Raw genomic sequence first — 26,666 nt, 5'->3', positions numbered from 1 at the left:
ACCTCAGTGAGGGGCCCAAAACTGAACACAGTACTCAAGGTGCGGCCTCACCAGTGCCCAGTACAGGGGAACAACCACCTCCCTGTTCCTGCTGGCCACACTGTTTCTGATACAGGCCAGGATGCCGTTGGCCTTCTTGGCCACCTGGGCACACTGCTGGCTCATATTCAGCCGGCTGTCAACCAGCACGCCCAGGTCTTTCTCTGCCGGGCAGCTTTCCAGCCACTCTTCCCCAAGCCTGTAGCGCTGCATGGGGTTGCTGTGACCGAAGTGCAGGACCCGGCACTCAGCCTTGTTGAAACTCACACAGTTGGCCTTAGCCCATCGATCCAGCCTGTCCAGATCCCTCTGTAGAGCCTCCCTACCCTCGAGCAGATCAACCTCCCTCCCAACTTGGTGTCATCTGCAAACGTACTGAGGATGCACGCGATCCCCTCGTCCAGATCATTGATAAAGATATTAAACAGAACTGGCCCCAAAACTGAGCCCTGGGGAACACCACTTGTGACCCACCGCCAACTGGATTTAACTCCGTTCACCACAAATGCCCCCTCCCAGTTGTCCCAAATGCCCATCTGATGTAATCTGCTCATATGACTGCATCATCTGAAAATCCCACCTTTTTCCCATTCTTTTAAAACAATCTTCTTTATAATCAATTTAGTAGACACAGTAGTTCCAGCATTTGGATGGAGGTGTCTACAAATGCAACTGAACTGAATGTGGCCCTGCCCCAATGCCTTTGAGCAATGACGACGTGCACAGAAGATCTGTACAAGAAGACATGGCATGCTGCCATCCGGAGCATATTAAACATACAAACTCACTATCCAGGCCCATTTGGAAGGCTCTGCCTAACATATAAACTGGCATGAGGCCATCCTAACAGATGGGCACAGACGATGGCAGCAAAGAGACAAAGTACTGTACATACAACAACTGTAGGGGCCCCAGGCAATGGCTTTAGAAGGTTTTGGAGTGTGCAAAACTTGCATGGCTACACTTAAAAGATGTGTGCCATCTGTGGGCTGGATTAACTACTAATATATAATGAAAAATACATCTGTTGGTGTATGATGTTGCTCAGAATAAGATGAGAACTGGTCTGCATCAAGTACAGGAGTGTTGCTGGATGGAGAGGGGAAGAAGACAGACGGATCCCTTCAGCTTTCCTACCTCTGAAGGGATGAAGCTTGTAGCACAAAATATTGAAAATTCAGTCAACGATTTCAAGATATTGTCATGGTGCGAAATGTCCATCCCAGGCATGGAAGAATAAAAAAAGCTTTAACATCGAATAGCCAGAGCTCTTTCTCCTACCCCATATCAAGCATGAGCTCCGCATCTTAAAACGTCTGTCCTTTGAACATCAACAAAAAGCTTCTTGTAATTAGGAGACTGTGGAAATACAAGACACATGATACTGGAAAGGCCAAGGTTGTTTTGTTCCTTTCTCGTTTCCTAGTAATAGGCAAGAGTTGAAACATATGATTATTGTTCCATTATGGCAGGGCACTCTAATCCAGCTGGCAAAACATAAGACTTTAGATATATTATTTTTATGTATTTTTTTGCAGCTGTGACACACGAACAGACAGTTTATCTGGGTAACTAAGGACAAAACTTCCATAGAAGACTGTCAAATATACATTGCTAACAGTAAAGGATTAACGTTTAAGGTGTTATTAGCACAAAACAAATAAGCATTGAAGAAAAGAAAATTTTGGGTATGACACATCCAAGAACACACAAACTGTTCTCTAAGTGAAAACTTTCTTTTTAGTTCTGATTAAGTAACAGGAAAAAAAATACTGTTCCTTTTTAAAAATCACTCTTTATATAGAGTAACCCACACCTAACTGCTCAGTTTATCCTCCATGCCCTGAGACATTTCATCAGGGAAGAGACAACCATGGACTGGAATAGCTTGAAGCATCTCTCACTAGTCTTCCTGTGACAGTAACCTTGGCTTCATTCTCACCCAAATTCACACATACTCGGCAACTTTGAAATCTAGCATTAAATCTGGCCTCAAAATCTTGTTCTCCTTGCTTCTGGTGGAAATGTTCTCACTGCTCAGATCAACCCTCAAGAAACATGGGGGGCAAAACCCAGCAACAAGCTATCACTTAATGCTGAGGTCCTAGAGGAAGGCTCCAGCAGACAACAGTACTGAAGAAATGTCAAGGCAGACACTGTGTTTGGAGTTACGAGTTCAGTTAATAAAAAGATGTGTAGGTAATTCTTTATTAATCTTGCAAACAAGAAATTTTTCAAAGGACACCAAAGGATCTTCATGTCCCTATTCCCACTAATATCAAAGGGAACAGAAACTTTCTCATGCCAATGATTTCTCAGCCACAAACCGAGCGGTACATCTCAGTACTGAGCAGCACATTTCAGACACAGTCTGAACCAGAATTATGTTCTGCTTCCCATTTTCCACTGCAGAGGGCATTAAATTTAGGTATGGAAAAGATTTTTTTACATCTTATCAAGGACTAAAGCTGAACAGATCGCTTTGCAGTGTTGACACAGAAAAGATCATGCCAATGTATACCATGAAGTCCTTTATCAGAGGGCAGCGTGGAAGGTAAGCAGCAGATTGGGAAAGGATATGAAACCCTATGAAAAAAGTACCTGTAACTATTACACTGAAAGGGTTCGATGAGAAACTATAGAGTGCAGCAGATGAACAGATAAAAGCTTTATGTCTGAAAAACATCATCAGCTGCATATCTTTAACATCCTCCCATGCAAAAAATATTAGCTCCTAATAATCAAATTTCCTTCTAACTATTTCTGAAAGCTTTTTAAAGGGGTTTTTTAGGCTTTTTGCTTTTTTCTTTAAAATAAGGTGGTTTTTTGGTTAATTTCTCTCTTCAGACTTTCTCCATTTCTGTAAAAAAACCAAACAAACAAATTAACGATCTCTAATCATGGTGACACTTGCGTTGCGCTGTACACTGCAACCCTACTGGTTTTGTACGCAAAGTTATTAAACTCGTAACCCAAATCCATTCAGACTATTTCAAACCAGGGCAAAGCATTTCCCTCTCAGTCCACCTCCTACCTGGTGAGCTCATGGGGTTTCATTTCTCAAGCAATACTTACTGCACATGGATGTTTATTCTGCAGCATTTCTGGGAAGCTGTACATATTCAAGAGGTCAGTAACTGTGTTCCTAAAGTTAAGGAGCTGTTAAGTGTTTTATGTAATGAGGTGGTCTACTGGTTATATGCCCGTAATTGTGGCTGACTATCTCACAGCTCACCAAAGCGACTGCTTCTCCTTACCCTCCCATGGGAATGGCTCCATACCATAGCTGATCACCACAACCCTCTGCCAATGTTGAAGCAGCTCCTGAAACCACCACCTCAGAAAGCTCACACCACTGAAATTGTAACCATAGGTCTGGGTTTCACCACTTACTCGTAATGAGCAAAATGAAAAGGCTGTTTCCTCAAAGGTTTTGTCAGAATATTACTTAAAAGAGATTTTGAAAGTGATCTGTTTTCTACCGATCCTTAACTAAGGATTAAGCTCTCTAAGCTTTTCATACCTGAGCCTTAGATCCTCCCTAATTTTTTTTCTGCTTTTTTTCTGCAACACAAACAAGCCATAACCATTACTCATACCTCCAAATATTCTGTTCTGGTTTTCTAGTTAGCTTATTTTCTCTTCAGCCATTTAAAATAGAAAATCACAGTCCTGTATTTACATTGCATGTATCCTCAGAATAAATATTAAGTTTTGATTTCTAGATATAAAGTGTAACAATCTGTTCCATTTAAACAGCCGCCTTTAAATGCCACTGAGAACAGTAAATAACCCTACTTTTCACAGCAGTAACAACTATGTTCTTTACAGAGTTACACTGCACTTGTAATAATTAAGATGGACATGATTATATGGCACCTGAAAGTAATGCTGTGTTTGGAATACCATGGTAACAAGAGTAATCCTTAATTACGGATATTCTGAAATTGTGGATGCCATTTGAGTTCATACAGATAGACAGATAATTAAGAGCAAGGCCCAGGAATCACCTACCGCAGAGGGACAGTGTATGGGTGGGAGAAGAGCACAGTCCTCAGCACACAACTGCCCCAGGACAGAACAGATGAGGATGGCAGCCGTGCAGGGAGGAAGTCAGGACACACTTACTTGCCCAAGGGGGTTCAGACACACTCTTTACCTGCAATGTAAATCCTTTCCCTACACACACATGCACTCTGCTCTGCCCCTGCAACACAAGGACACACTGCTGCACCAGCTGAGCAGAACCATGGCACCATGCATGGCACTGCTTCCTCCGTCCCCTTCAGCCTTGACACGTGCTGGGCTTTTGGTTTTGCTATTCAGTTCATTTAACCAAATGGTTGAGTATCTTCTGCCTGCCTCAGCAAGAAAGGATGGAGCCCAAAGACCTCCAAAGTTAGGAAACTTAGGTGCTCCCATCCCCAGTTCTGCTAGCACGGCACCAAGTGGGATCTGGAAGATATTTTACTCTCCCAAAGTCTCATTACCTGGGACCTCTGTAAAATATTTTATAACTGTGGGTAAATAGATACTTAATGCAAGTCTTTCTGAGGTCCTTTTTTCTAAGCTAAGGATTAAAAGCTAAGACTTGTTCTCTGAGGTCTTCTACAAATAGCAAGCAGGAGGCTGCACCTCAAGTGTCCTACGCAGCAGGTGGGTTCAGGGAGAATGAGAAAAATAAGAGATGAAGAGCAGGAAGGCAACTTAGAAGTCTGATGCACAACATCGTAAGAATAAACCACACAGCAAAAACATGGCCACCGTTACTGGAAAAAGAACCAGAACACCACAGGTCCCTTCTCTGATTTCCAGTCAGCTCCACAGGTGTTGGTTGACTGTGCTACTTCTCCACAGGAATATAATGTTGATCACAACACCCTGAAGCCTAAGTATACCTTTTGAGAGTAGCTCTTATGAGGAAAAGCTTGAAAGAATAGCTTTTTTATATATATATATATACACACACACACATATATTAAGGGGGAAAATATTCCATAAAGAAATTGTTTCCTAGATACCTATTAAAGTCAAATCAGGATCAAATCAGAGAGGCAAAGAATTAGAAATAAGAAATTTGTGCAAGAGTATCACCTTGCCACACAAAAGCAGGCAGGAAAAGCTGTAAGATGAGACCACTGATAAATCGTTTGAGAGAGAGGACTCTGTTTTCCGAACTTGCTTTTCCCATCAGGTATTCATAACATCCAGCCACTGCTCTCCATTGCATGAGTGTTACTGTCAGTGGTAAGACTAGGCTGGGCACCATGCTCCACACTGCTGGCTGCTGAACAAAAAGCTCATCATCAAAGCCCCAATCCTACAAAAACATAGTGTGGTGTTAAATTTGGCATAAAGGGTTCATTTAAAGCTTGCTGAGGTCCAAACAAATCCACTTCTTTTTCAGTGGATTTTGGGTGAAGAACTAAGAACTTACTATCACAAACAACTTTAGTCTTTCACATTGTACCAGAGTAATATAAATTAATAAATATTTGGTTTTGAGTAAGTTAACCAAATCATTAAAATAATATTACTGTGGGAATTAGAATAACCAATGCCGCTCAATGCATTTAATCTTTGGACAGTTTCTTTTTAAGCAATAAAACCTTTTGCTGCTCTAGACCAATAAAAAAACAAGAATGAGAATACTGCAAATGAACATAGTGGGGTTTTGAAAATGCACTGATGACAATACAGGAAGAAATGTTCATTTTATTTTCAATTTGTTTGAATGAAAATGGTGTCTAAAGAGGTAACAAAGGAATAAATGTAAAGACTACCTACTGTGAAAGATGACCAGGATTACTGAAGCTGAACAAACTTCTATGTCGAATGGCAACAGCTAGTTTAAGTAGGTTACATACACATAAATATAACAAAAAAGGGGCACTGGAATGTTTGCAAATGTCTTCCAGCAGTTTTAAATAATCTTGGAGGTATTTCTAACATGCAGCTGAAAGGATGTGCTCTTAACAATTTGGCTATATGACCGTACCATACCTGTAATCCTGAGCAATGGCAAACTCTTAAAGAATGAAGACCTTGGTTTGGTAACCAAAACATAAGCAAGTAGATGATTCTCACATAGCTTTGTCAACAGTAATCCTGCACGTTTCCATACTAAAAGGTCAAACCTACTAATGTGTTAGAAAAGAGGGAGGGATGCTGCTGTAATAACATAAGGAATAATAATGGATGAACGCAAACCACTGAAGATTATTTTAATGATGCAGCCACCAGTCTGCTGGTACCCAGGAGCACATGGGGTGTTACGTCCCTCCTTCTCCTCAGTGTGGGGACCTTAACTGTGCACTTCACACTGCACAAACCTATTGACACAAAAGATTAGTTAAACAGCCTCAGCAGATGGAGCTGGGTGTTACTTTTAGCAGCTTCTCTGCCCTCTGGGGTGTGCAACAGCAATGAACTCCCTGCCCTCTGCTCAAAGACTGGTCAGGGTTGGGTGCAGGCAAAAGCAAGGAGAAGCCTCCACATAGAGCCACCCCCTCCTCAAAAATCACCACAGAGTTGTGCTTGATGGTGGATCTTCTACTTAGCTTCTGCCTGCAGAAAGGCCATTACCTTTTGTAAAAGCTAGACTTCTACTTCAGTCCTTAGAAAAATCAACTTTTAAACATGCTTGACAGCAACGGCCATCTCTGAACAGCAGTTCCCCATCAAGCTGCAGCACTCAGGGAGCTGGCTGAGGCTCCTGCCTCACTCCTGCCTTCAGAGGTTTTGCTAAACAGCAGCGTTTTGTTTCAAACCCACAAGAGCCCATAGAGACATGCCAGCTTAGAGGCAGCACTAAGAATCTTTCAAGAAGGGATCTGACATTTTCTTTTGTTCTCATTTCTACAGCATTTTCTACTTTGAGAAGGTTATTTGAAGTATCTGGTGCTGACATTTAGCAAAAAGTGAAATATGAATTGGAATAGCTGTTCATAGGTAGTGACGCAGCGCAGGACGGGGTGTCCCACTGGAGGGGCACTGGCCAGAATATGTCCAATTGTTCAAATGCTTCCACAGTTTCAATCTTTGCTGTGCTCTTCTCTCTCCCCCACACGAATTAACCCACAAGAACCAGTACAGGGGTGCTAGATTTTACCAGAGGTTTTTCTAATCTAGCGCTCCATCATAAGTCAGGGACATCTCTTCCATCTCACTGTAGCAAAACAGAGTTTTGTGACGAAAAGGATGCTTACACATGCAAATCTTTCCTGCCACAATCACAAAAATTCCCCCAAATTCCCCATGTATAATTATCTCAATGCAAAAAATTACCAGATAAATCTGCCTCTAGCAAAAAAGCTGATCAGAAGATGAAAGACAGACCAAGACATCAATAAACTGCCCTTTTCCAGTTATTTATGAAAGGACTCGCTAGAAGGGAACTTATTTCACAGTACCAATATTCTTGGATGAAAGTTGCATTTAGTGCCATTATGTTTACTCACTTACACTTCTGTCTGCAAAAACCTCACTACAAGATGCCAAAATGCCCAGCACTACAGAGCTCAGCACTACAGAGCTCCCCCTTTTCACACTGTAGATGCAATGGATGCTCTACAGGTCCATTAGCATTCAGAGCCCCACATGATCATGACTTTCAGGCACACAAGCACATGCTGAGCAAATCAATATAAATCTTATGGCCTGATTTCCCCAAGTGCTGTTTTTCCAAAGAATAATCAAAGTCAGAAAGAGAAACTGGATCTCAGCCTTCCCGCAAAATCAGCAACAATTCAGAGCTTCAATCAAAGTTTTTGTTGACTTAAGATCACTCTGACATATTTTTATCACTTAAACCAGAAATGTCTGCATTATCACAACTTTTTTTAATGCAGAAACAAACATCAGTGTCTTCCACACAGGGGAAAAAAATACCAAGTGTTTATCTCCTTGTAAACATATGACAGCACCTCAATTTCTATCCAGAAACCATTAAATGTGTTCAAGTCTTTTAAAATCTGCTAACACTGCTTGAATTACCTGTCCCTGTATTCACATTTACAAAAGTAGTCAGCAAGTCAGTGAAAAATAAAGCAGGAAAATCTCCTGCAGAAAACCCTGTTGCAGCAAGCAGAACTGATCTGCTGTTCCGAGCAAGCCACATCCCATTCCTATCCAAGTGTTTACACTATTGCATCCTGTAAAAGATAACAGATGCCTCTCAGCCATTTTTGTTAAGTGAAACTTTTTGCCAAAATACTCTGAAAATTTACAGCAAGGATTTGTACACACTGGAACTAGTCCCCCAGTCCTTCAACATGCTTCCTTAAACTCCCCTGTGACAAAAAAAAAAAAGCAGAACTCCAAGGACATGGACATGCCATAGCATCCCAAAAACCTTGGCATTTATGCTTCAGCAGTCGCCAGAGACTTTGGGCCAGCCTTGGGGTTTATTTATAAGCTCTCAGTAGCCCTCGCTGCTGTGGTTAAGGGTCAGGGTTTCCCACCTTCGCCTTCTTTTATTTGCAAAATTGTCCAGGCTTATTTTGGGGAACGCTTGCATTTGCTCAGCCAGTGTCCAACCACGGATGCGATACAAATCCTCAGGGGTAGAGCCCCAACTTCTCCAAGAAAAATCAGATTTATTTTACACATTACAGTCGCTTTGCACCTGTGTGATAAAACCAACATTTACCAAAAGCGCCAAATTTGTGGCACAAGGATATTTCCAGGAGCATCAGACTTTCTAGACACAGGCTTCTTTCAGGAAATCTCAGAAGCATGATGCTGATATACTTACCATTGCATACACACACAAAAACACCCCTTTCTGGGTATATGTTAAAATATTGATCATTTACAACAGATTGTGCTATTTCATATGCGAAGACACAGAGAAAACATCCGTGCCTTATGTATTTTAAGGTGGCTGAAGTGCAAAGCATAGGATGTAGATGTAGTAGGAGCATGCTGGTGCACATCACATCCCATCTCCGAGCATGGAGACCAACACACCTTTTGAAAGGTGTGTGGAGGGTTCCCAAAGCAGGGAACCATTTCTTCCAGGCTTTTTACCTCTCTCCCAACCCATGAGTCTCACGTGTGCCCTAGAGGTCCTCACCGGTCAGGGACTGGTCTGCTCCCAGCACATTCCATTCTGCCGGCAGTTTCAGGTGTCGAAATGCCAAAGCCACTTTCTCATCCAAAAAGTCCACGTCCGCAGCAGGTGGTCTTGACCGGTCCAAGAACCGGGTGAAATTTAGTGCCTGCTGGTTGCCAGCACAGGTGGCCAGAAACTGGGCAGCATCATAGGCTTCATCCTGGACAAACTGGAAACTCTCTTCTGCCACAACAAGAACAGGATGACCTTCTCTAGAGGCACAAAGCGCCACCTTCACTGTCTCACAGCAGTCATGGCCTGCAAAATAAAACCAAGGGACATGGTAAAAAAGAACAATTGCATGCACTGAAGAAACACAACTGAGCAACTCATTTGACCACATAGTCTTTAACATTAAATCAGGTAAGAGAAAGTTATTGAGAGTCGCAACTCTAAATTAAGCACTATCTTGGGAATTTATATGTATCATCGGGGTAAGTATTTATTACAGACTTTAAAAGGAAAAGATGTGTAACTCTTCTGTTTGGCACAATATAAACCAAGAAATGTAAGCCACTCTTATCTGACCACACTATTTTTGATCAGCGACAAATAAACTCCAGAGCGTTAAGTAATTCAAGTGAAGATTTTGCTAACATACCAATGGAAATCGCAGTCCAAACAGTCAGGTTATACAGTCAAACTTTTCTTTTACAGCTCCACAGGACTCCAGTAACTCACCAGAAACCAGAATCCAAGTGCTGCAAAACTACGTACTCCAAATGCTGTCACAACACTCGGCTTGTACATAAAACACCGCAATTTCACCTAAAACAAAGGCCTAAAAAGCAGCAATGGCTATGAGAATGCAACCTGCCCAGGCATGCCCTGTGCATGCTCTCGGATCTCAGGCTCACTGCTGCACCTGCCCTTTGGATTTGGGTTCACATAACAAAACTAAAACTAAAACTAAGCTGCTTCTGCTAAATAAAAACATGGAAATGGCCACTTTCTGTATTTACAAAACAAAAAGGTTGGAAGCTTGATAACTTTTAGGTTTATTTATTTATTTATTTAGGGCAAGGGAAGCAAGAGAAAGGATGCCCTGGCATGGCAGCAATTTCATTGACTCAGAAACTAAAAAAAAAACAAAACAAACAAAAAAAACAAAAAAAAACAACAAAACCCACAACACCTTTTTTGCAATTTTGAAAGGAAAAATATACTATGTGTCCAACACAATCAGCACTTGTAATTGTCAGACATGCCCCTTCAATAATAAGGTTTGTGTTTCAAGTTCACCGTGCGGCACAGTTTCTTGTTCCAGTCTTGGACTGACGTCATGGCTGTTTTTGCCAGAACAGCATGGACCCTGCACTAATTACTGGAAAAGCTTCTTTTTGCCCATGACCTCAGCATACTACTACATTCATGAAACCCTGCTTAATTAAATGCAAAATGACGATTTATTTTTAAAGGCTTGAAAATTCAATTTAAGCCCCTATTTGTGGTCAGTGGGAAAGTTTCCTTCTTGTGTCGGGGCCCTTTGCTGTTGATTTCCCTGACAAAAGGAAAAATATGTCCCTAATCTTCATGGTCTTTCAGCCAACCTTCTGAATCTGTTCTGAGGCTTTTGGCATCTATACAGGTTTTGTCTGCTGAAAGAGGCGATCCTGAAGTTAATTGAAAGGTCAAAACTGCTATTAGGACACTGTGGGTAGCACCAAAATTGTCAGAGATGAGGCTGCATGGCTTCCTAAGCAGAGCAAATGCAGCTGGAAAGGTATCAAAGCCAAGTGTAGAAGGGGAGGATGAAAACACACACAGATGTCACTGCAACAGCTCGGTACAACTGGGAGGCTCTGAAGCTGAAAGGTGAGAAAGCTTCTTTCCTTCCAGCACCAGGTATCTATTAGCAAGAGGATGATGTGAAAGCTGAAGGAATAAATTTACCAGTATTGATGTTATAAAAAAGAATAAGGGTAAGACCTACTTCTACTGTCCTTGGAAATATTGCACATGCATTGTAATACATCACCAGTCAATAGGACAGGCAGTGGCAGGGATCTCAGCAGCCCGGATGAAACCCATTCAGAAACTCCACCTGCCCTCACAGTAGGAGCCTCAAATATTCAAGGGAGAAGCGAGAAGATGGTGCAACTTTTGGGGAGCTCGCTTTTAACGCAGTTCAGAAGTGTACACCCCTCCGCTTTCTTGCTTTGCTTATCTTCTTAAGGACATCAGAATTAGGAGCTGGTAAGACTAATTTATTTTGTTTAAAACCTCCACAAAAGCAGTAAGTTGCATGCAGCCTGCTGAGAACGCTGTACTACCCTACAGGAGCCGACTCAAGTGCTGCGAACTTGGCTCTCCCTCATGCAAAGTGGTAGAAGTTCACTAGAATGCAAAGGTAAAAAATTCATAATAAAAGACTCCTTAATAGCATGAGAAAAGTTAAATCTTTTTTTTTTTTTAATATTATTTTCTGTCTATTCCCATAAGAATGCCATCTGCAAAATAACCTAGAATATGGCTGCTCTGCCAGAAAGCCAGTTGACTTTTCAGGATTGAAGCAGAAGGCAAACACGGCCCATGAGCAGTTACAGAGAAATACTTCAGGACAGTCACTTCCTCGTCATGAAGCCAAACAACTCCTCTGAGGGATAGCAAAAGCTCCTCCATAATGGCAACAACTAGAGAAACCTCAGTCAAGACACATCGTCTTCTTAAACCGGTACATCATGGATGTACACCAAATTCCCTTGGACGGAGCATATGTTAAACACCAGCCCCAAAATTAAGCAAAGCTACAGGACTGCTCAATGCAACGCAAGGGGAGGTGACAAAAAGGCCACGTCCTGATCTGTAGCCAACAATGGTTCTCTTGAAACTCCCCCAGATATCTAATACAGCCTTGAAAGGGAGGTGACAGAGCTGACGATCCATTTTCATCTAATAGGATCAAACAGGCATCCTGCTAAACCCTGGGGAATGTTCTTCGAAAGGGCAACCGCTCACAACGCTTTGATGTTCTCCTTCCTTACATCTGAGAAGATGTCAGACTCGGGGGGTAAGAGCCTGGGACAGGTTCTGACTTTTGGCAAACAGTTCAAACAAAAGAGAAGCCAGTAAGTAACAAGCATGGCCAATACTAAAAAGATTGCTCAAGAGGTCTCTGCCCCCCTGCTTTGAAACCTCTACAGAAACGATGTAAGCAAACATGTCGCCAATACATGAACCTTCTGAAGGAATTGTCGGTGGGGCAACGCTTCTCTCAACATCAAAGACCATTGCTTGCTTCGCCTAGACTAATATCTGAACTTCAACAGACCTTTTTCCCAGACCATTAGCAAAAGTGAGCTAAGCTTTCTGGCACTCTCAGAAGATAAGTGGTTATCATCTGTAAAACAAGCCCAAATCTGTTTTTATGAAGTTAAGTAACTTGCCCAAGATCACAAAGAGCTCTGGGCGGTGTCAGAACAGACACTATTGCTCTTGATCATCTTTTCTGCTCTGGCTGGCAGACAGCAGGGCTTTCTCCTAATATGGGTTAGGCACCAAGTCATGCACTTTGCAAGCATCAGGGTGTTCAACTATCGACTACTATAACTCCCTCATACACATTCCCCAGAAATGGAACAGAAAAATGTCTAACTCATTAAAAAGGCAAAATAAAACCCTTGGCGTGTCAGGAAGAGTGATAAGCCTATTTATAGCCTATTTGTAAAGGTTTGCATTTTGCTGGGCTCAAAACACATGTATCTGAATAAATCACACAGATGAGTGTACCCACAGAAGGGAAGATAAATCTCTGTGCTTTACATGATCAGGTCTGCAATGCTGCTCAGCACCCCTCCTGATTGCCTTCAGTCTTCTCCAGAAATCAGGCCCTTTGGCCAAAATAGCAGTCAAAAGCAAATAATGAAATACTGAACATCACCACACTGGTATCATCCAGCAGTATCCCAGTTTGAATTTTAACTCTTCTGACAAACACGACAGTGTTTCTACCTTGCTGATGTCTCAGACTGCACAGAATAACTTCATGTTTATGGCTAGGCTTCTCTTCTTCATACTTTTTTTTCTGCCACAGTACAAAATTAGGTCATTTATATGCTGGCTTAACTGTGATAAAAGTCAAATAACCCACCCCTGAATTCTTCCTGCCTTGCATTTTACCCCATTTCTCCTTCTGCTACTCAGTTACTTTAAATTTAGCTTGGAAATAATTCACTACTTCTAGCTGTTTTGAGAAGTGCCAATGTATGGCAGGAAAAATACAGAAATTAAAAAACTCTTTCAGTCTATGCAGAGATGGGTGCAGTGACTGCTTCTGTTGTGATAAAGCAAATTCCTCATCTTCGCGTAAAACCACACTTTAAAAATTACTTTAAATGAGACAAGAACTCTTGAACTAAAGAATTCCTTACTGGACCACTTAATGAAGCTTGCTTTGGGCAAGACACAAGAACAAAAAATGAAAACATGGGGTTCTGGTCTCTCTGTACTTATCCCTGAAGAGATAAGATACATCAGTATGATAGCACTGCCTCCTCTACACGATAACGATACAAAACAATGAGCAGGAGAAAAGGTGGAGATTTCTGAGCTCTAAGTCATTAGCAGACAAGTTAATGTACGGCCTTAGACCTGTCCATCTAATTGGTACCTGTGACTTTGATATGGGGTGTGGTTAAAAAGGCAGCAGCAAAACTCTTCAGACTTTTTCTTGTTAAACAGGGTGCACATGGAGACAAAATACCCCTAAACAGAGCTTTACTAAAACATGATTTCATTTCCTACTCCTCTAAAAGTGGAAATCCTGTCCAAACCTCCTATTTTCAGAATTCACATTTGAGCTATCAAACAATGGGCCCCCAGCCTGGGCAGCTATTTAAAGCCCTGCTGGAAGCACATGTTTGGGTTTGCCTGGTAGGTGACTAAGGACTCCAGTGCTAATTGCATCCTCTGAGTTACCATGGTGGAGCTGGGTTGAAAGAGGTCTTATGAAGAGATTTAAGCAGGACAGGAAAGCCAGACAACAAATGCAGCAAATCTCATGGAGTATCTTGGATTTGCATCCAAGAGATGTTGCCATATGGTGGCTTGTGGACAGGGAAGCCAAGGGATCTCCTATAGCCATGTGAAAAGTGCTTCTTTTCTTCTTCAGAAATCCCAAATTCTGATTCTGAAAATCAGAGCCCATATTTGAAGCGTGTTTGTGTGATTTACACAGTTATTCTGTTCACTCTTGCAACACAGGAAACCTTATGAAATACATAGGCACAGTACCAGCAATAGACAGGAGCCTTTGTTTTTCCTTTTAAACCCTCAGCTGTTAATATGGAGAGTGTAGAAAGACTTTTTAAGGCCTTTATACTGCAGATGCCTTAAAAATCTATAGATGTGTAGACCCCACACATTACATCTTAAATAATTTTTAAACAGATTCAATCACTTTTTCCTGTGACTGATGTCATCTAGAACTGGCATCATTTCCTTTTAATTACACTGCCTAGAGCAATTAAGTACACCAAAGAGGATGGACTGCAAAAAGTCATCTTGGCTACACTGTTTCATTCTATTTTAGGGGTTTTTTTGTTTCATAATTAAGAGTATTTTCAAATCCACAACTGGTATTGCCAAGTGGTCATTTGTTATGCAACTTGTTTACCCTTTTCGTCTACCAGTACAAAGATTGTAATTCATGAAATACAGCTTTTTCTATGAAAAGTTGTTTCTTAGGGGAAAACAGTCTGTGGTAGAAGACAATAAAGCATGAACATATGTAAAGGATTTCACAGTAAAAGAAAAGTTTGAAGTGAAGATATTTCCAAGCAAATTGAAATTAATTTTAGTCTATCCTTTTAACTAGCAGGAAGAAAGTAAGAAAGAAAGAAAAAACAAAAACATGAGAACTACAGAATTAAGAACAAGTTAAAGATCGAACCTGCCTCTCTACCTTAGTTAGCTTAAGCATAGAGAGAAAACTCCCAGTGAGTCAAGGCATTTGGAGTAAATGGGAGTGTTTCAGCCCTGTAGAAACTGCTGGCAACCAGCTACCAGCAGGCAGGCAGTCTCTCAGGCCCTTTTTCTGCCTCTAATTTTGCTCCTCCTCCCCTTTGAAACCCATACAAGAATCCCGCACCTTTTGAGATCAACCAACAAGAGAAACATGATTTAGGTATTACAGAGCAAAGGCTCAGAGTGATATAACACATTGCAACAGTACACACAAAGGCAATTATATCTCACAAAATTACCTTACTTAGTGTTTCAGTGACTTAGCTTATAGACAGGGTATTTCTTACCCTTCACTTGCTTGATTAGGAGCTGCTGCAGCTCTGGATTTACAGTATGGGACTGTGTCTCCCTATCTGAAATTTCATTTCAAATTTCCTCCACTGAGCTCTTCTGCATCTCCCACATACTACACACCCATCTTTAAATGCAAAGCAAAATTTGTGCCCAATAATAGAGCCGTTACTGTGATGGCACACAAACTTGCACTAGATGCACTGCACAAATACTCAGCACACCAGCTCACTTTGTGAGCTTTCTCCTGCAGGAATGTTCTCCCAAATCTGCCCAAGAGCTTCCTGACGCCGAGATGCCTCCACTGCCCACAGCAGGCTTCTGACTCATGTGGACAGGGGTGAGGTTGTTCCTTCTTTTGTTAGTTTGTTTGCCGGATCATGATTTGAGGCTTTTTATTATTAGGGGTTTTTTTCCAGTGGGGGGAAAAGCTGCTCTAGCAGCAGAGGCGGGCAATGAGGCTGCTGTCTTGCAATGAAGTTTCACTTCCCTGCTTTAATGCAGACTTTCTCTACACTACCACATGCAATCTGCTTGGCCATTCAATGTCTCAGTTACCCTCCTTACCCTGCAGCGATGTTGAGAAGAAAAACATATATTAAAGATTATGACAGTCTCAGTTACTACACTAATAAGGACTTGCTGAAAAGCTCAGTTTATTACCGACACTAAGTAGGACGAGCATCCATGATGTTAAGTGGACACATCCATCCCCAACAGTACAATTTCAGCAGCAACAATAGTTTAGCCATAGGAGCAGAGCTGATACCATCTCTCTGCATCCTTCTCTGCTTGGACCTTTGGTATTTTCTTAATAACCAAACTCCAGCAACCAAGCTTTTTCAACTAATGATATCCAAACTCAAGCAACATCCAGTGCCATTACATCTCTCTCTGCCATGCTGACAGACTTTAACATGGTATCTGACGAGACAGCATTTGAACTTGTTCTGCAGAACTAGAGTGCCGCTGGTACTGAGGAAAACTTCAATTATAGAGACTTTGAACCAGATCATTTATAAATTGAAGCACTGTAACAGTGACAGTAAAGCAATAGTTTTTGGTACCTTTTGCCTCAGAAGCTTAGTTGGACGATGTAACCTGGTTTGTCCTTAGGCTGGCAAAAGAGCTACTGGAAGCACACAAAGCATCATCCACTGCCTAATTCTTGTATCCCAGTAGCTTATTTTGATACTTCAAGTTATGACAGATCAGCTCAGATGAGAATCTGTTTCTTACAAGGGGAAATTATTTCCCTTAAATTAACACAGTCAATAGTGGGGCAGGATAACAACCCCATCCCATCCTTCAGAGCGAGTGCAGAAATACAGGTAAGTATTTTGTCCTTTGAGTGACTGGTGAATCTACATTTAGCCACATCTTCAAGTAAAAAAAGCTGCTCCCATAAATTTACAATCAGGAGTCCTTTGTCTTATTATGTACAGAAATAAAAGCTTACATTTGAACTGTACTATTAACTATATATATTTGCAGTGTTTAAGGCTGATGATAAAGAAAGCCTAAGAAAGAGGCAGATTGCTCTAGTAATTATATAAAAAGCAGCAGTCATTTGACTCTACAGTTGTAAGCTTTTATTTAGGTAAAGTCTTTCAGGATATAGAGAATTTTCACACACAATGAGAATTTAGGAGGTATTCTGACATTTATACTTCCATTCTATTTTCTTTTAATTTCTCATCTAAAACCACATTATGTTGTTGAGGTGGGGTTTTTTTATGTGATTTCCTTTGAAAGCTTTGCTAAAACATTCTACTTAATTTTGGCAGCAAATGTAATTAAATAATTTCTCTTTCTGTTTTTTACGCTTCCGTACATCATCAAAACTACTGACAAAGTCAAGAAAAAAATTTTAAAATCTGGTTTTGCTTTTACATTAGCTTTAACAGAATTATGGTTACCCTTTTCACCCCAGCCCCAATGGACTTCATGTGAAGGCTCCTAGGGACCATACGAAACTCTAAGGACTTAGGATGAGGATGAAGGAAGAGCCTCCAAGCCCAGAATAGAAGCAGAAGAGGTGCAAGGCAGGAAGGCAGAGAGGCTCGGTATGCTCTTGAGTGAATCAGCCTTTCCTTCATCCCAGGGATGTGCAACACATCTTGCATTGCAGGGACAAAGAAAGATGCTCAAAGCTGGAAGTGAAGGATGAGATTTTGGTTACAAGCTGTTTGCGAGAGTTTCCTTGCAGAGCACTTGCTAAGTGCCTGGGCTTGGATGTTTAAACAAGGGCTGGTCTCCCACACACTGTCTCTTGTTCATGGCTAATCCTGCAGCAAGGTCAAATAACGCCAGCTCTGAGTCACCGCAACCATTGCCAAGGCAACTGGCCTAATATACAGTGTAAACACATGATTACAGATTCACTGTCAAGTTCAGGAAGGAGGAGGAGGAGGAGGAAAAGCTGGGTTGAAATAAGTCATGCTCTTATTGAAATCAGAGTAGTCGGTGCTGAAGCAACACTGGACAAATGCATCGGTGTCAGCGGAGGGTATGAAAAAAATTGGTTTTTCCCATTTTGCTTCTCCCCAGTAACCCCTTCACCACTTAAGTCTTTTTTTCTCAGGTAGTTTTTCCAAAATGAGGTACGAGCACAGAAGAGGGTGTTATCGAAATGGTTGCTTTACATGTGAGATGTCACCTCTTGCCTTGCACTGCAGCCCCAGACAGTGCTATCTGGCAGGAACAGGACTACCTTTCTGAAAGGTCCACTAAATCTCTGCCTGATACAAGCTGTATTTTGGGACAGCAGCTACCCCTATCTAGCATACTACAGCGCAAGATCAGGACTCTACTGAGTCAGAAAAAAAAAAAAAAAAGCCCATTATAACTAAAGGAACAATTGCGAACAGTTCCCTTCTTTCCCTTTGAATCACAAACGGTGTCAGATTTCCCACTAACAGTGACAAAACGAACCCCAGGGAGCCCTCCCCAGTGATTCGGTTACATTTGGGGCCAGCAGGACAGGCAGAGCCCAGAGCATCACCCTGGGTACCGTCTGGCAGCCACCACCCCAGCCCCGTCCACCGCTGCTCCAAAGACGTCAGGGCCAGCGGTGATAGGAAAGCATCACTCCCTCCCGGAAATCCCATCAAGTATGCCGGTTCCCGCACGGGCTGAAGGGGAACACTGAAGCTTTTCAGTTCCTTTCTTGGCGACACAGCCACGGTCCCGAGGGGGTGGTGAGGTCATTGCAAGCAGCGCTGGCAGAGCCCCACGCCTGCCACACAAAAGCAGGGAACGAGTCACCCCTTCTTCTCCCTCCTCTGGGAGAAAATAAGCACTAATCTAATTGATTGCACAGGGCTCCAGTCATCAGTAACTGTAAAAAGACTTCTCTTCCCAAGCCAACTGAACAACTCGAACAGCACAAAAGGAGGAGGAAATGAAAAAATAGGGTGGCCAACTTTTAGCCACTCATTCCCAGGAGGAGAAACTCCTTAGCCCAAATTTTACTTCATATGCATCTCTCATAAAACAATACTTACAAGATAGATAAAAAGGCAAACCCATGAAATACACTTGATCACTTAAGCTATACTGTGCATAGTGAAAATGTCAGGCGTTTTTCTCACACTAGTATCAACGTGCTGCATAGCAACAAGTCAGAATGAAAGGTTAATGGTAAGGACCGCAGCCTGGAACAGGCTTATTCCCACGGTCCTGAAGTCACTGAAGGAAAATGCTGCACCGATTTGTTTTGTTTTGTTAATGGCACGAAGGCTTAAAGAGAGTGGTGGGCTTTAACATGAAAATCCACCCCATCTGAACTGGCTGTGCTGGAGGGATGGCACCAAGCACCTACATTGCCTGCCACTGCAAGTGTTTCAAAAACTCTGTGTTGGCTCTGATCTACATGACAGGATTTAGGGGAAAAGGGTTGTATTTCACCAGGACTACAGCAATGAACCTCACCGAGGTAAGCAGATCCTAATTGTAGCTAGGACTTACCAGGCTGTACATCATTTGGACAACAGCATCTCTAACCTGACAAACATGTCTTCCATTATCTTGCTTGCGTTTAAAAGCCTTTTACTATATGTAAACATAACTGTGCATTTTCTACAATAGAATCCCATAGTTACATGTTAAATAATTGCAATCTCAGAGTCATATAATTCTAGCGAAATCAAGCAAAAGATTTTTAAAAGACATAAGCAGTCATCCAAACTATGTGTTCTACTCTCTCTGAATGTGTAAATGAGGAAAAACACAACCAACAAAACAGCATTACGTTTAAGTCCACTTGAGCTAACCAAATTTCACAGACTGATATACTGATATGCAAAGAAAGGCAATTGTTTACCGGGAGAAATTGTCTCCAGACTCCCAGGATTAATCTTCCTCGTACTTGTGCAGTGTTGGACAGTTGACCCAGTGAAGACCAAGTAAAAAACTACATCATCTTCAACTTTATCTTCCTCAGTCAGTTGCACTGTAATAACAGAGTCACCCTAGGAAAAAGGACAAGAAAAAAGGTTAGGTTTACATTTGCAAGACCCACATCATATAAAATAAAACTTTTCTACCTACAAGGCTCCTACTCCCTGTTTATACACTCCCTTCACATGACTCGGGGCCCATCCAATTTTCGGATATGCAAGTCATCCTTAGCATGCCTAAGCATCACAGCCAGCCAACCAGCTAGAAAATATGTTGAATGCAGCTCTAGGAAGAGATATATAGAAATCTCAAGGGTATATTCAAAATAGCAACTTAATATGGTAAAATCACGCCAAGTCTGACAAACATGAGCATATACCCCACACAGTTTTTTTTATACACATGTGCGCACATATGTGTATGTATCCCCCCACATATGCATAGCTAAAACAACAGAATTGGAATAGCGGCCTAAAATTGCCTCTGTCTTCATAAATTTTAACAAATTCCCTAAACCTTGCTTGAGCTTTCACATTTCTCCCATCCAAGCTAGCCACTGTGCTGATAGTTCCAGTGTAACCAACTTAATCACTGAACACATCTCTCATCTGCAATCCATAAACACACAAAGATAAAAAAGTTTCATATCCACTGAGATTTTTTTCCACCTTCCCTACCAAAAAACAGTAACTGTGGCTGTACAGGCAGCAGTAGCTCTTCTCATTCATCTATAAGCTCATGCCTTGGTGAAAAGCTCTGTACATTATCAAAACCAGCAGTTCTTCAAGCCCTGAAAAGAAATCTGTCGTGATCTGTTGGCTGAACACTCCCACTTAGTTCTAGGGAGGCTTTGTTTCAGTATCAGTATATTCTATCATTTTGCTCATCTTTGCTATCAGCAATAATTATGTTCATAAAGGGCATGCATGGTTATCATAGTTAACCCAGCACAGGATACAGTAAGTACACCTGAAATTCATACACCTGCATGGACAAGAACAGGAGAAATATCCACCAACTTTAGTTTTCCACGGGGAAGGGAAAGCAAGGAAGGAAGATGGCTTTCAGTTACTACAGAACTAAGTGAAGCATTTTCATTTGATCTCACCATACATCATTTATCTGCCCAAAGAATTATATAAACTACAACACTGAGAACAACAGACTGTGATGTGACCTTCTGCCCCTTTTCTATCAAGATCAAAACCAGTTGGATGCCCCAGTTTTACACTGCTGCTGCATTAGCCAGCTCTCTGCCACCATCCCATTGAGCATATGGTTAAGGCTGCAAATCTGGAAAAGATTATTATTATTATTATTATTATTATTATTATTGCAGATTATATAATTCTAATTTGCATATGTAATAGAATACGCATGTCATTTCATTTAAAACCGTCTCCTTAAGATCACTCAGTTCATCCCTTCTCTTTGTCAAATATATTGCAGAAAAATCCCAGACTTCCAAGCTCTCCCATACACCTGTGCTGCGTTAGCATCGCTTCCCACGCTCCGTCTCACATCTCCCCATTCTCTCTCATCTCAGGCTCCTTTTACGCCCCACCACAGCTTCCTCCTCCAAGTTCATGTCCAGTTCTCCCCCTCTGATCTGGCCTGTCTGGTACCTCTTGCCACGGGCAGGATTGCACTTTGTTTTGATAGAAACAAGGTTTTGCAGTGCAGTACACAACCAGCCCCTGGTCTTAAAAACAAATATATGAGTCAGTTTTACAACACACAGGAAAGAAAACCATGAATTCAAAAAAGATAAATGGAGCAGCGGGTCTAGTTTGCATTTCCAGAGGTTGCAGAGTTACAAACGTACATTTTAGGAAGGTCTCAAGTGATAATATCAGACCAGACTTCCAGCTGGGGGGAAAGGAACCATGCAGCAAAAGTATATATTATATATAGTCAGTGTTGAAACAAAAACAGGTGCAAAAAGAAATAAATCAAGCTTTAAATTCAAGCATGACCAGCACACATGCTGAGTTGAAAACTAAATATTCCATTTCAAGCAAATGGATCCAGTTTTGAGCGGATGTTCAAAAAAACAAAAGCTGAAGTTTCAACCTACAATCCCTTCGTGCTTCAGTTTTTATATCTGCCTTTGTTCAAACTGTTCCTCCCTTAAGGCATGAACATACAAAACACTTAAATAGACTTAAAATGCAGGTGACATTTCAGGACACTCATCAACAGGGTTGACTGTTTAAAGTGGTATCTGTTAAAGGAGATTTTTCTTTTATTTAACTCAGAAATCAAGTACAGCTAGTCCAATTCCTGTGAAAGGAAAGCAAACCCGCACAGAGTGCGCATGAGAAGACACCTATCTATCCATGTGAACTACTCACTTTTCAAGGAAAAGCAATTTAATTTGCAGCGTTATTGCAAAAGCTAATTTGTATATTTTGTTATTGATAAAAACCTTGCAAATACATGTAAGAAACCTCAACACCATAAGTTCCACATAACCTGAAATCCATCTAAGCTGAGACTTAAAAAAAGATGGCTGAATTTCTTATACAGATACCTGACCTAATTTTGAAGGTGGCCCTGCTTTGTAGGGTGGTCAGACCAGATGGCCTCCAGCAGTCCTTTCCAACCAAATTATTCCACTCTTTATATTCTAATTCAGTTTATTTCAGTTATTGTTTAAGTCTAAGGGGAGCACAAATTATCATCAGCTGATATCAATTTAAAAGACTCTTCAGCTGTGTCTAAGTAGCACTTTATGGTGGGATGGTCTCTACCACCCTGCTCCCTCCTCCTCCTCTTCCGGAGGACCCTCCAGCAAAAGACTGAAGAGGAATGCCCAATATCCTTATTATGATAACTGAGCATCTTCTTTTCTGTTTACTTGAAATTTTAAGTTGTCTCCAAATATGTTCAGCAAGACCAATAATGTGCCACTTAGTTGCTGCGTACTTCAGTTTACTTACAAGTGTCATCTGAGCTACCTCTTAGCTGTACTGTGCCTGGTACAGCTCACTGTGCGTGATGTGATCTGAGATCCCAGAAATAAAAGAGCAAAGCACTAAATAAGAACGACCGTCCTCCTTCAACACTCCTCTACTTCCCAGTTATTAACAATTTTGTTGTCCACTGCCAATTTTAAGTTGATTTAAAAAAGTTATATTCAAACAACATATTTATTTGAAAAGGAAATAATGCACAGAACAACCCTCTCTCTTTCCAACATTTTTGGAGTTAAAGAAAATCAGTTACAAATGCAGCCAAATTCCTCCAACCCACATAGAAGACTTTCCAACAGCCCTATTGCATTCAGCCTCCAAAAACTTTTTAATTGAAGTATGTTTACCTTTATTCATTTAATATTGTCCAAAAGATGTCATCTGTTCAGTATCACTGCCACACAAGGTGGTTATTATAACCCTTCTTTCATCCCAAATGGCTAGAAATGGGAGACCAGCCTGCCAATATCCCTTTGGTGAAAGTACAGACAGATCAAAGCCATTCCCTGGAATGCTCCAACAAATAAGAATAATTTAATTTCAAAACTAGTTTGGATTGACTAATATTTACTTGGCTTAAAGCCCACTGGAAATGAAAACATTCCATTTTGGTCCATTCATGAAAGAGGTCACCCTCTCCCTTGTTCAGATCTGAGAATCTCTGGTTTCAGATAGCTGTAATGGGATGTAAAGAAGGTGGATGTGGCTCTTTTCTCTAAATATATTCCCTTCCTCAAACTGAAGGGAGAAAGCAGGTCTGCCTCACCAAGGGATGGGTGCACTGGAAAAGCCAAGCCTGACCTTGGACTACTATAAAACAATTCAGAACGAGATTTTTAGAGTGGCACCTCTCTGAACCTTTGGCTTAGTTAAGGCAGCTGAAATGCAATTATCTCTAAAAAGGCCCAAATACTGTTAGTGGGTCTAAAAAACAAAACTAGATAGACAACGCACCTGTTTGTTAGCATATTTTGCTGGCATTAGGACAACTCCACCTTTTCAGGTATTTGTTTTTCCAATGCTGCAGTTAAAGGCATGTGGATTGTGTGTAGGCAAAGTACGAGCAACTCTGAGTAATCATTTCTTCTTTCTCAGGCTTGGTTTCTGTGTCTGTTAAAACAAACTATTTACCTTCAAAGGCTTTTTTTTTTTCTTTTAAATAGATGACCTCAGCAATATTTGGAAGTGACAATGAAGCAAACAAAATCTTTAAGCTCAAAAGAATTAAGATCTCTTATGTTATTAGCTCAAAATACTATCCACCTTCCAAAAAGAAATAATTGGTTTAAGCATGTAAAGACATCTTTCTCTTCCACTTCAAGCTCTGGAAATCTGTCTGGTTCTGGGGAATTGATACCATTTGGGACCACGAGGACAGCCCCAGCAAATGCAGAATTCAAGACCTCAGGATGAGAAACATGAGTTTAGCTGGCAGGGGGGAATTTTCCCTGAGAGATATCAGTTCTACCAGCAACAGGTACATCGCTCTGCAATGGACTATGAAGGGAAAACTATTCTTATCATCTTAGAATGCTGGCTAACAAATTTTAAAGTTGTTATTTTTTTAAAAAAAGAAGGCAAACTGTAATTTTATAGCTGAAGCATGTGACTTCTAAGCTGGTTTTCCCCCCATGGTTCATAGTGGGCATTTTGAAGTACATTATCTAATGCACTAACCACCCACTCTGAACTCCCCACACACACACAGTCTAAAAATACTTATGAAAATGAAGCATGTGTTAGATAGCAATACTGGAGCACTCAAGCATTACTTTAGCATTCTGCTTTTAATGAGAAAACACTAACAACCAGTAATTGTGAATTTGTTCTACACAGAAAAGCAGAATTGCTGCTTTTCCACCTCTAGCTGTTTTTTCATGCAGGAAAAGCCTAACTAGTGCAATCCTACTGAATGGAACGTCCATGGGTTACATGGGTTAGAGATTCACATGCAAGGAAAGCAACATCCCTCCCAGTATACTTCCTTCTAAGAGCTGTTGTAGATGTTGGCATTATGATGCTTTATTAAAGAGGCTGGATTAGATGAGTAAACATAACCTGCCACTGTAACAAGTTTTGTTTTGTTTCCGCTATTCATAACATGAATGCTTGTTGGGTCATTGCTTATTGCATTATGTTGGGACACAAAAGGAGAAATATGCTTTTGAAACACTTCCCTCCCCCCTCCTTGGGAAGCTCTAATAGCTCCCACAAGAGCTGCACTGTACCCAGGAGGACAGCACAAAATCACAGTTCTGGTTTCTTCCTCCTCCTTCAAGGAATTCAGGCTCATTGGTACCTTTATTTATTAGTTTTTATATGCAGTTGGACTTGCTGTTACCCCAGCTACTGCTTGACACCAGAGTAGACAGGATTGGGCTGTAATTACAGCAGAAGGCGAGTCCTTTCACATCCCTGTGCTTTGAGTTTCCCCATCAATGAAGTGGGAATCGTGGTTCAAACACACTGAGTATTTTTCATCCAAATGGCTTTTAAAGGAAAAGCTGGCTTTTCAATCATATGACGTTTTCTTTGGAAAGTGTACAAGACCAACAATAATTAAGTTAGACAAAATCAAAGGGAAAGTTGAGACAATTCCACCTCAAATTGAGAATTGCAGAATACTGCAGTTGGAGGATGGAAAAGGCAACTGCAATGCAGCTTTAGAAAATGGAGCAGAAATCACCCTGCAAGAAAAAAAAGTAAAATGTAATTGTTTAGATGCTCAATGATCCATTACCATCTACCTCTGCCAGTACACAACAAGATCAACAGCTAAACTTTTGCTCCCAGACAGTGTCCCCATCTCGGCTGAGTACCTTGGAAGATCCCTCCCATCTAAGGTTACTTCAGGTTGGTGTAAACATATGCTTAACCCCCTGGAGAACCACATCTGGAAAGGACACTCGCAGCACACGGACACACAGACATCTCCATGCAGAACAAAACCAGGCACAGCTGCACGGGCTCCTGACTGCAAAAGGAGATGGGGGTTTGGGCAACTATTTTTAGAGCAAACACGACAGTGCTCTCATCTCCTGGAATAACCCATTCAATTGAGAAAGGCTTGGATTCCAGTTTTTCCAGGTCTCACTAAGTGCTCCAGCCAGTCAGCTGCGACACAGGCACCAAGCACTATCACTGCTGGCTCATAAAACCAAGGGATACTCTTCCACAGCAAGAAAATAACCTACGTCCAGCAAACACTTCCAGGCTGCTATTCCCAGGTTAACAGAAGCAGATGAGCAGCTCAGCCCTGAGGGGTGGAATGCAGGGATGGGTCCTACCTTCAAAACATTCAGCTGAGTCCCCTCCCTCTCTGCCGTAGCATGGGGTGAGTTTGTCAGTGGACCTCACTTAATCTTGAGAGCATTTTCTCTCATGGGAACATTATTAGGGCTTCTAAGTTGCCTGCTCGTACTTCACTCCCACATGCTGCAACACCACAGCTTGAAACATCCATCTCCTTTTGCAGATGTGGCCGTTTACCTGGCAAGCTCCCAGCACACATATATAAAAGGAACAGACCATGGGAGGAGGTCAGAGCTATCTGTTACAGCTAGATAACAGCAGTCATTACAGACATCCTTAATTTCATAGAATCATAGAATCATTTAGGTTGGAAAAGACCTCCAAGATAGAGTCCAACCATCATCCATGCCCACTAAACCATGTCCTGGAGTGCCTTGTCTACACACTTTTTGAATACCTCCAGGGATGGTCACTCAACCACTTCCCTGGGCAGCCTGTTCCAATACCTGACACAACCCTCTCAGTAAAGAAATTTTTCCTAATATCCAATCTAAACCTCCCCTGCCACAACTTGAGGCCATTTCCTCTCATCCTATCTCCAGCCACCTGACAGAAGAGACCAGCACCCA

The 26,666-nt window shown here is 41.5% G+C and overlaps 1 protein-coding gene across 8 annotated transcripts in view; it reads right to left on the bottom strand.

Annotated features, from left to right (window-relative positions):
- The window catches only part of AKAP13 (A-kinase anchoring protein 13), a 229,029-nt gene that overhangs the window by 122,926 nt on the left and 79,437 nt on the right, over positions 1-26,666 (bottom strand). For all 8 annotated transcript variants that reach the window (XM_052807307.1, XM_052807309.1, XM_052807310.1 and 5 more), the window contains 2 exons: positions 19,734-19,881; positions 9,116-9,412 (listed from right to left, as the gene is read on the bottom strand). In XM_052807307.1, coding sequence (XP_052663267.1) covers positions 9,116-9,412; positions 19,734-19,881 — 445 coding nt within the window. The remainder of the gene's footprint in view (positions 1-9,115; positions 9,413-19,733; positions 19,882-26,666) is intronic.

Source organism: Harpia harpyja, chromosome 14 (genome assembly GCF_026419915.1).
Source record: "Harpia harpyja isolate bHarHar1 chromosome 14, bHarHar1 primary haplotype, whole genome shotgun sequence".
In the NCBI taxonomy this organism is placed as follows: Eukaryota; Metazoa; Chordata; class Aves; order Accipitriformes; family Accipitridae; genus Harpia; species Harpia harpyja.
Note: the sequence above shows the minus strand (reverse complement) of the source record. Positions and strands in the feature narration are given on the sequence as shown.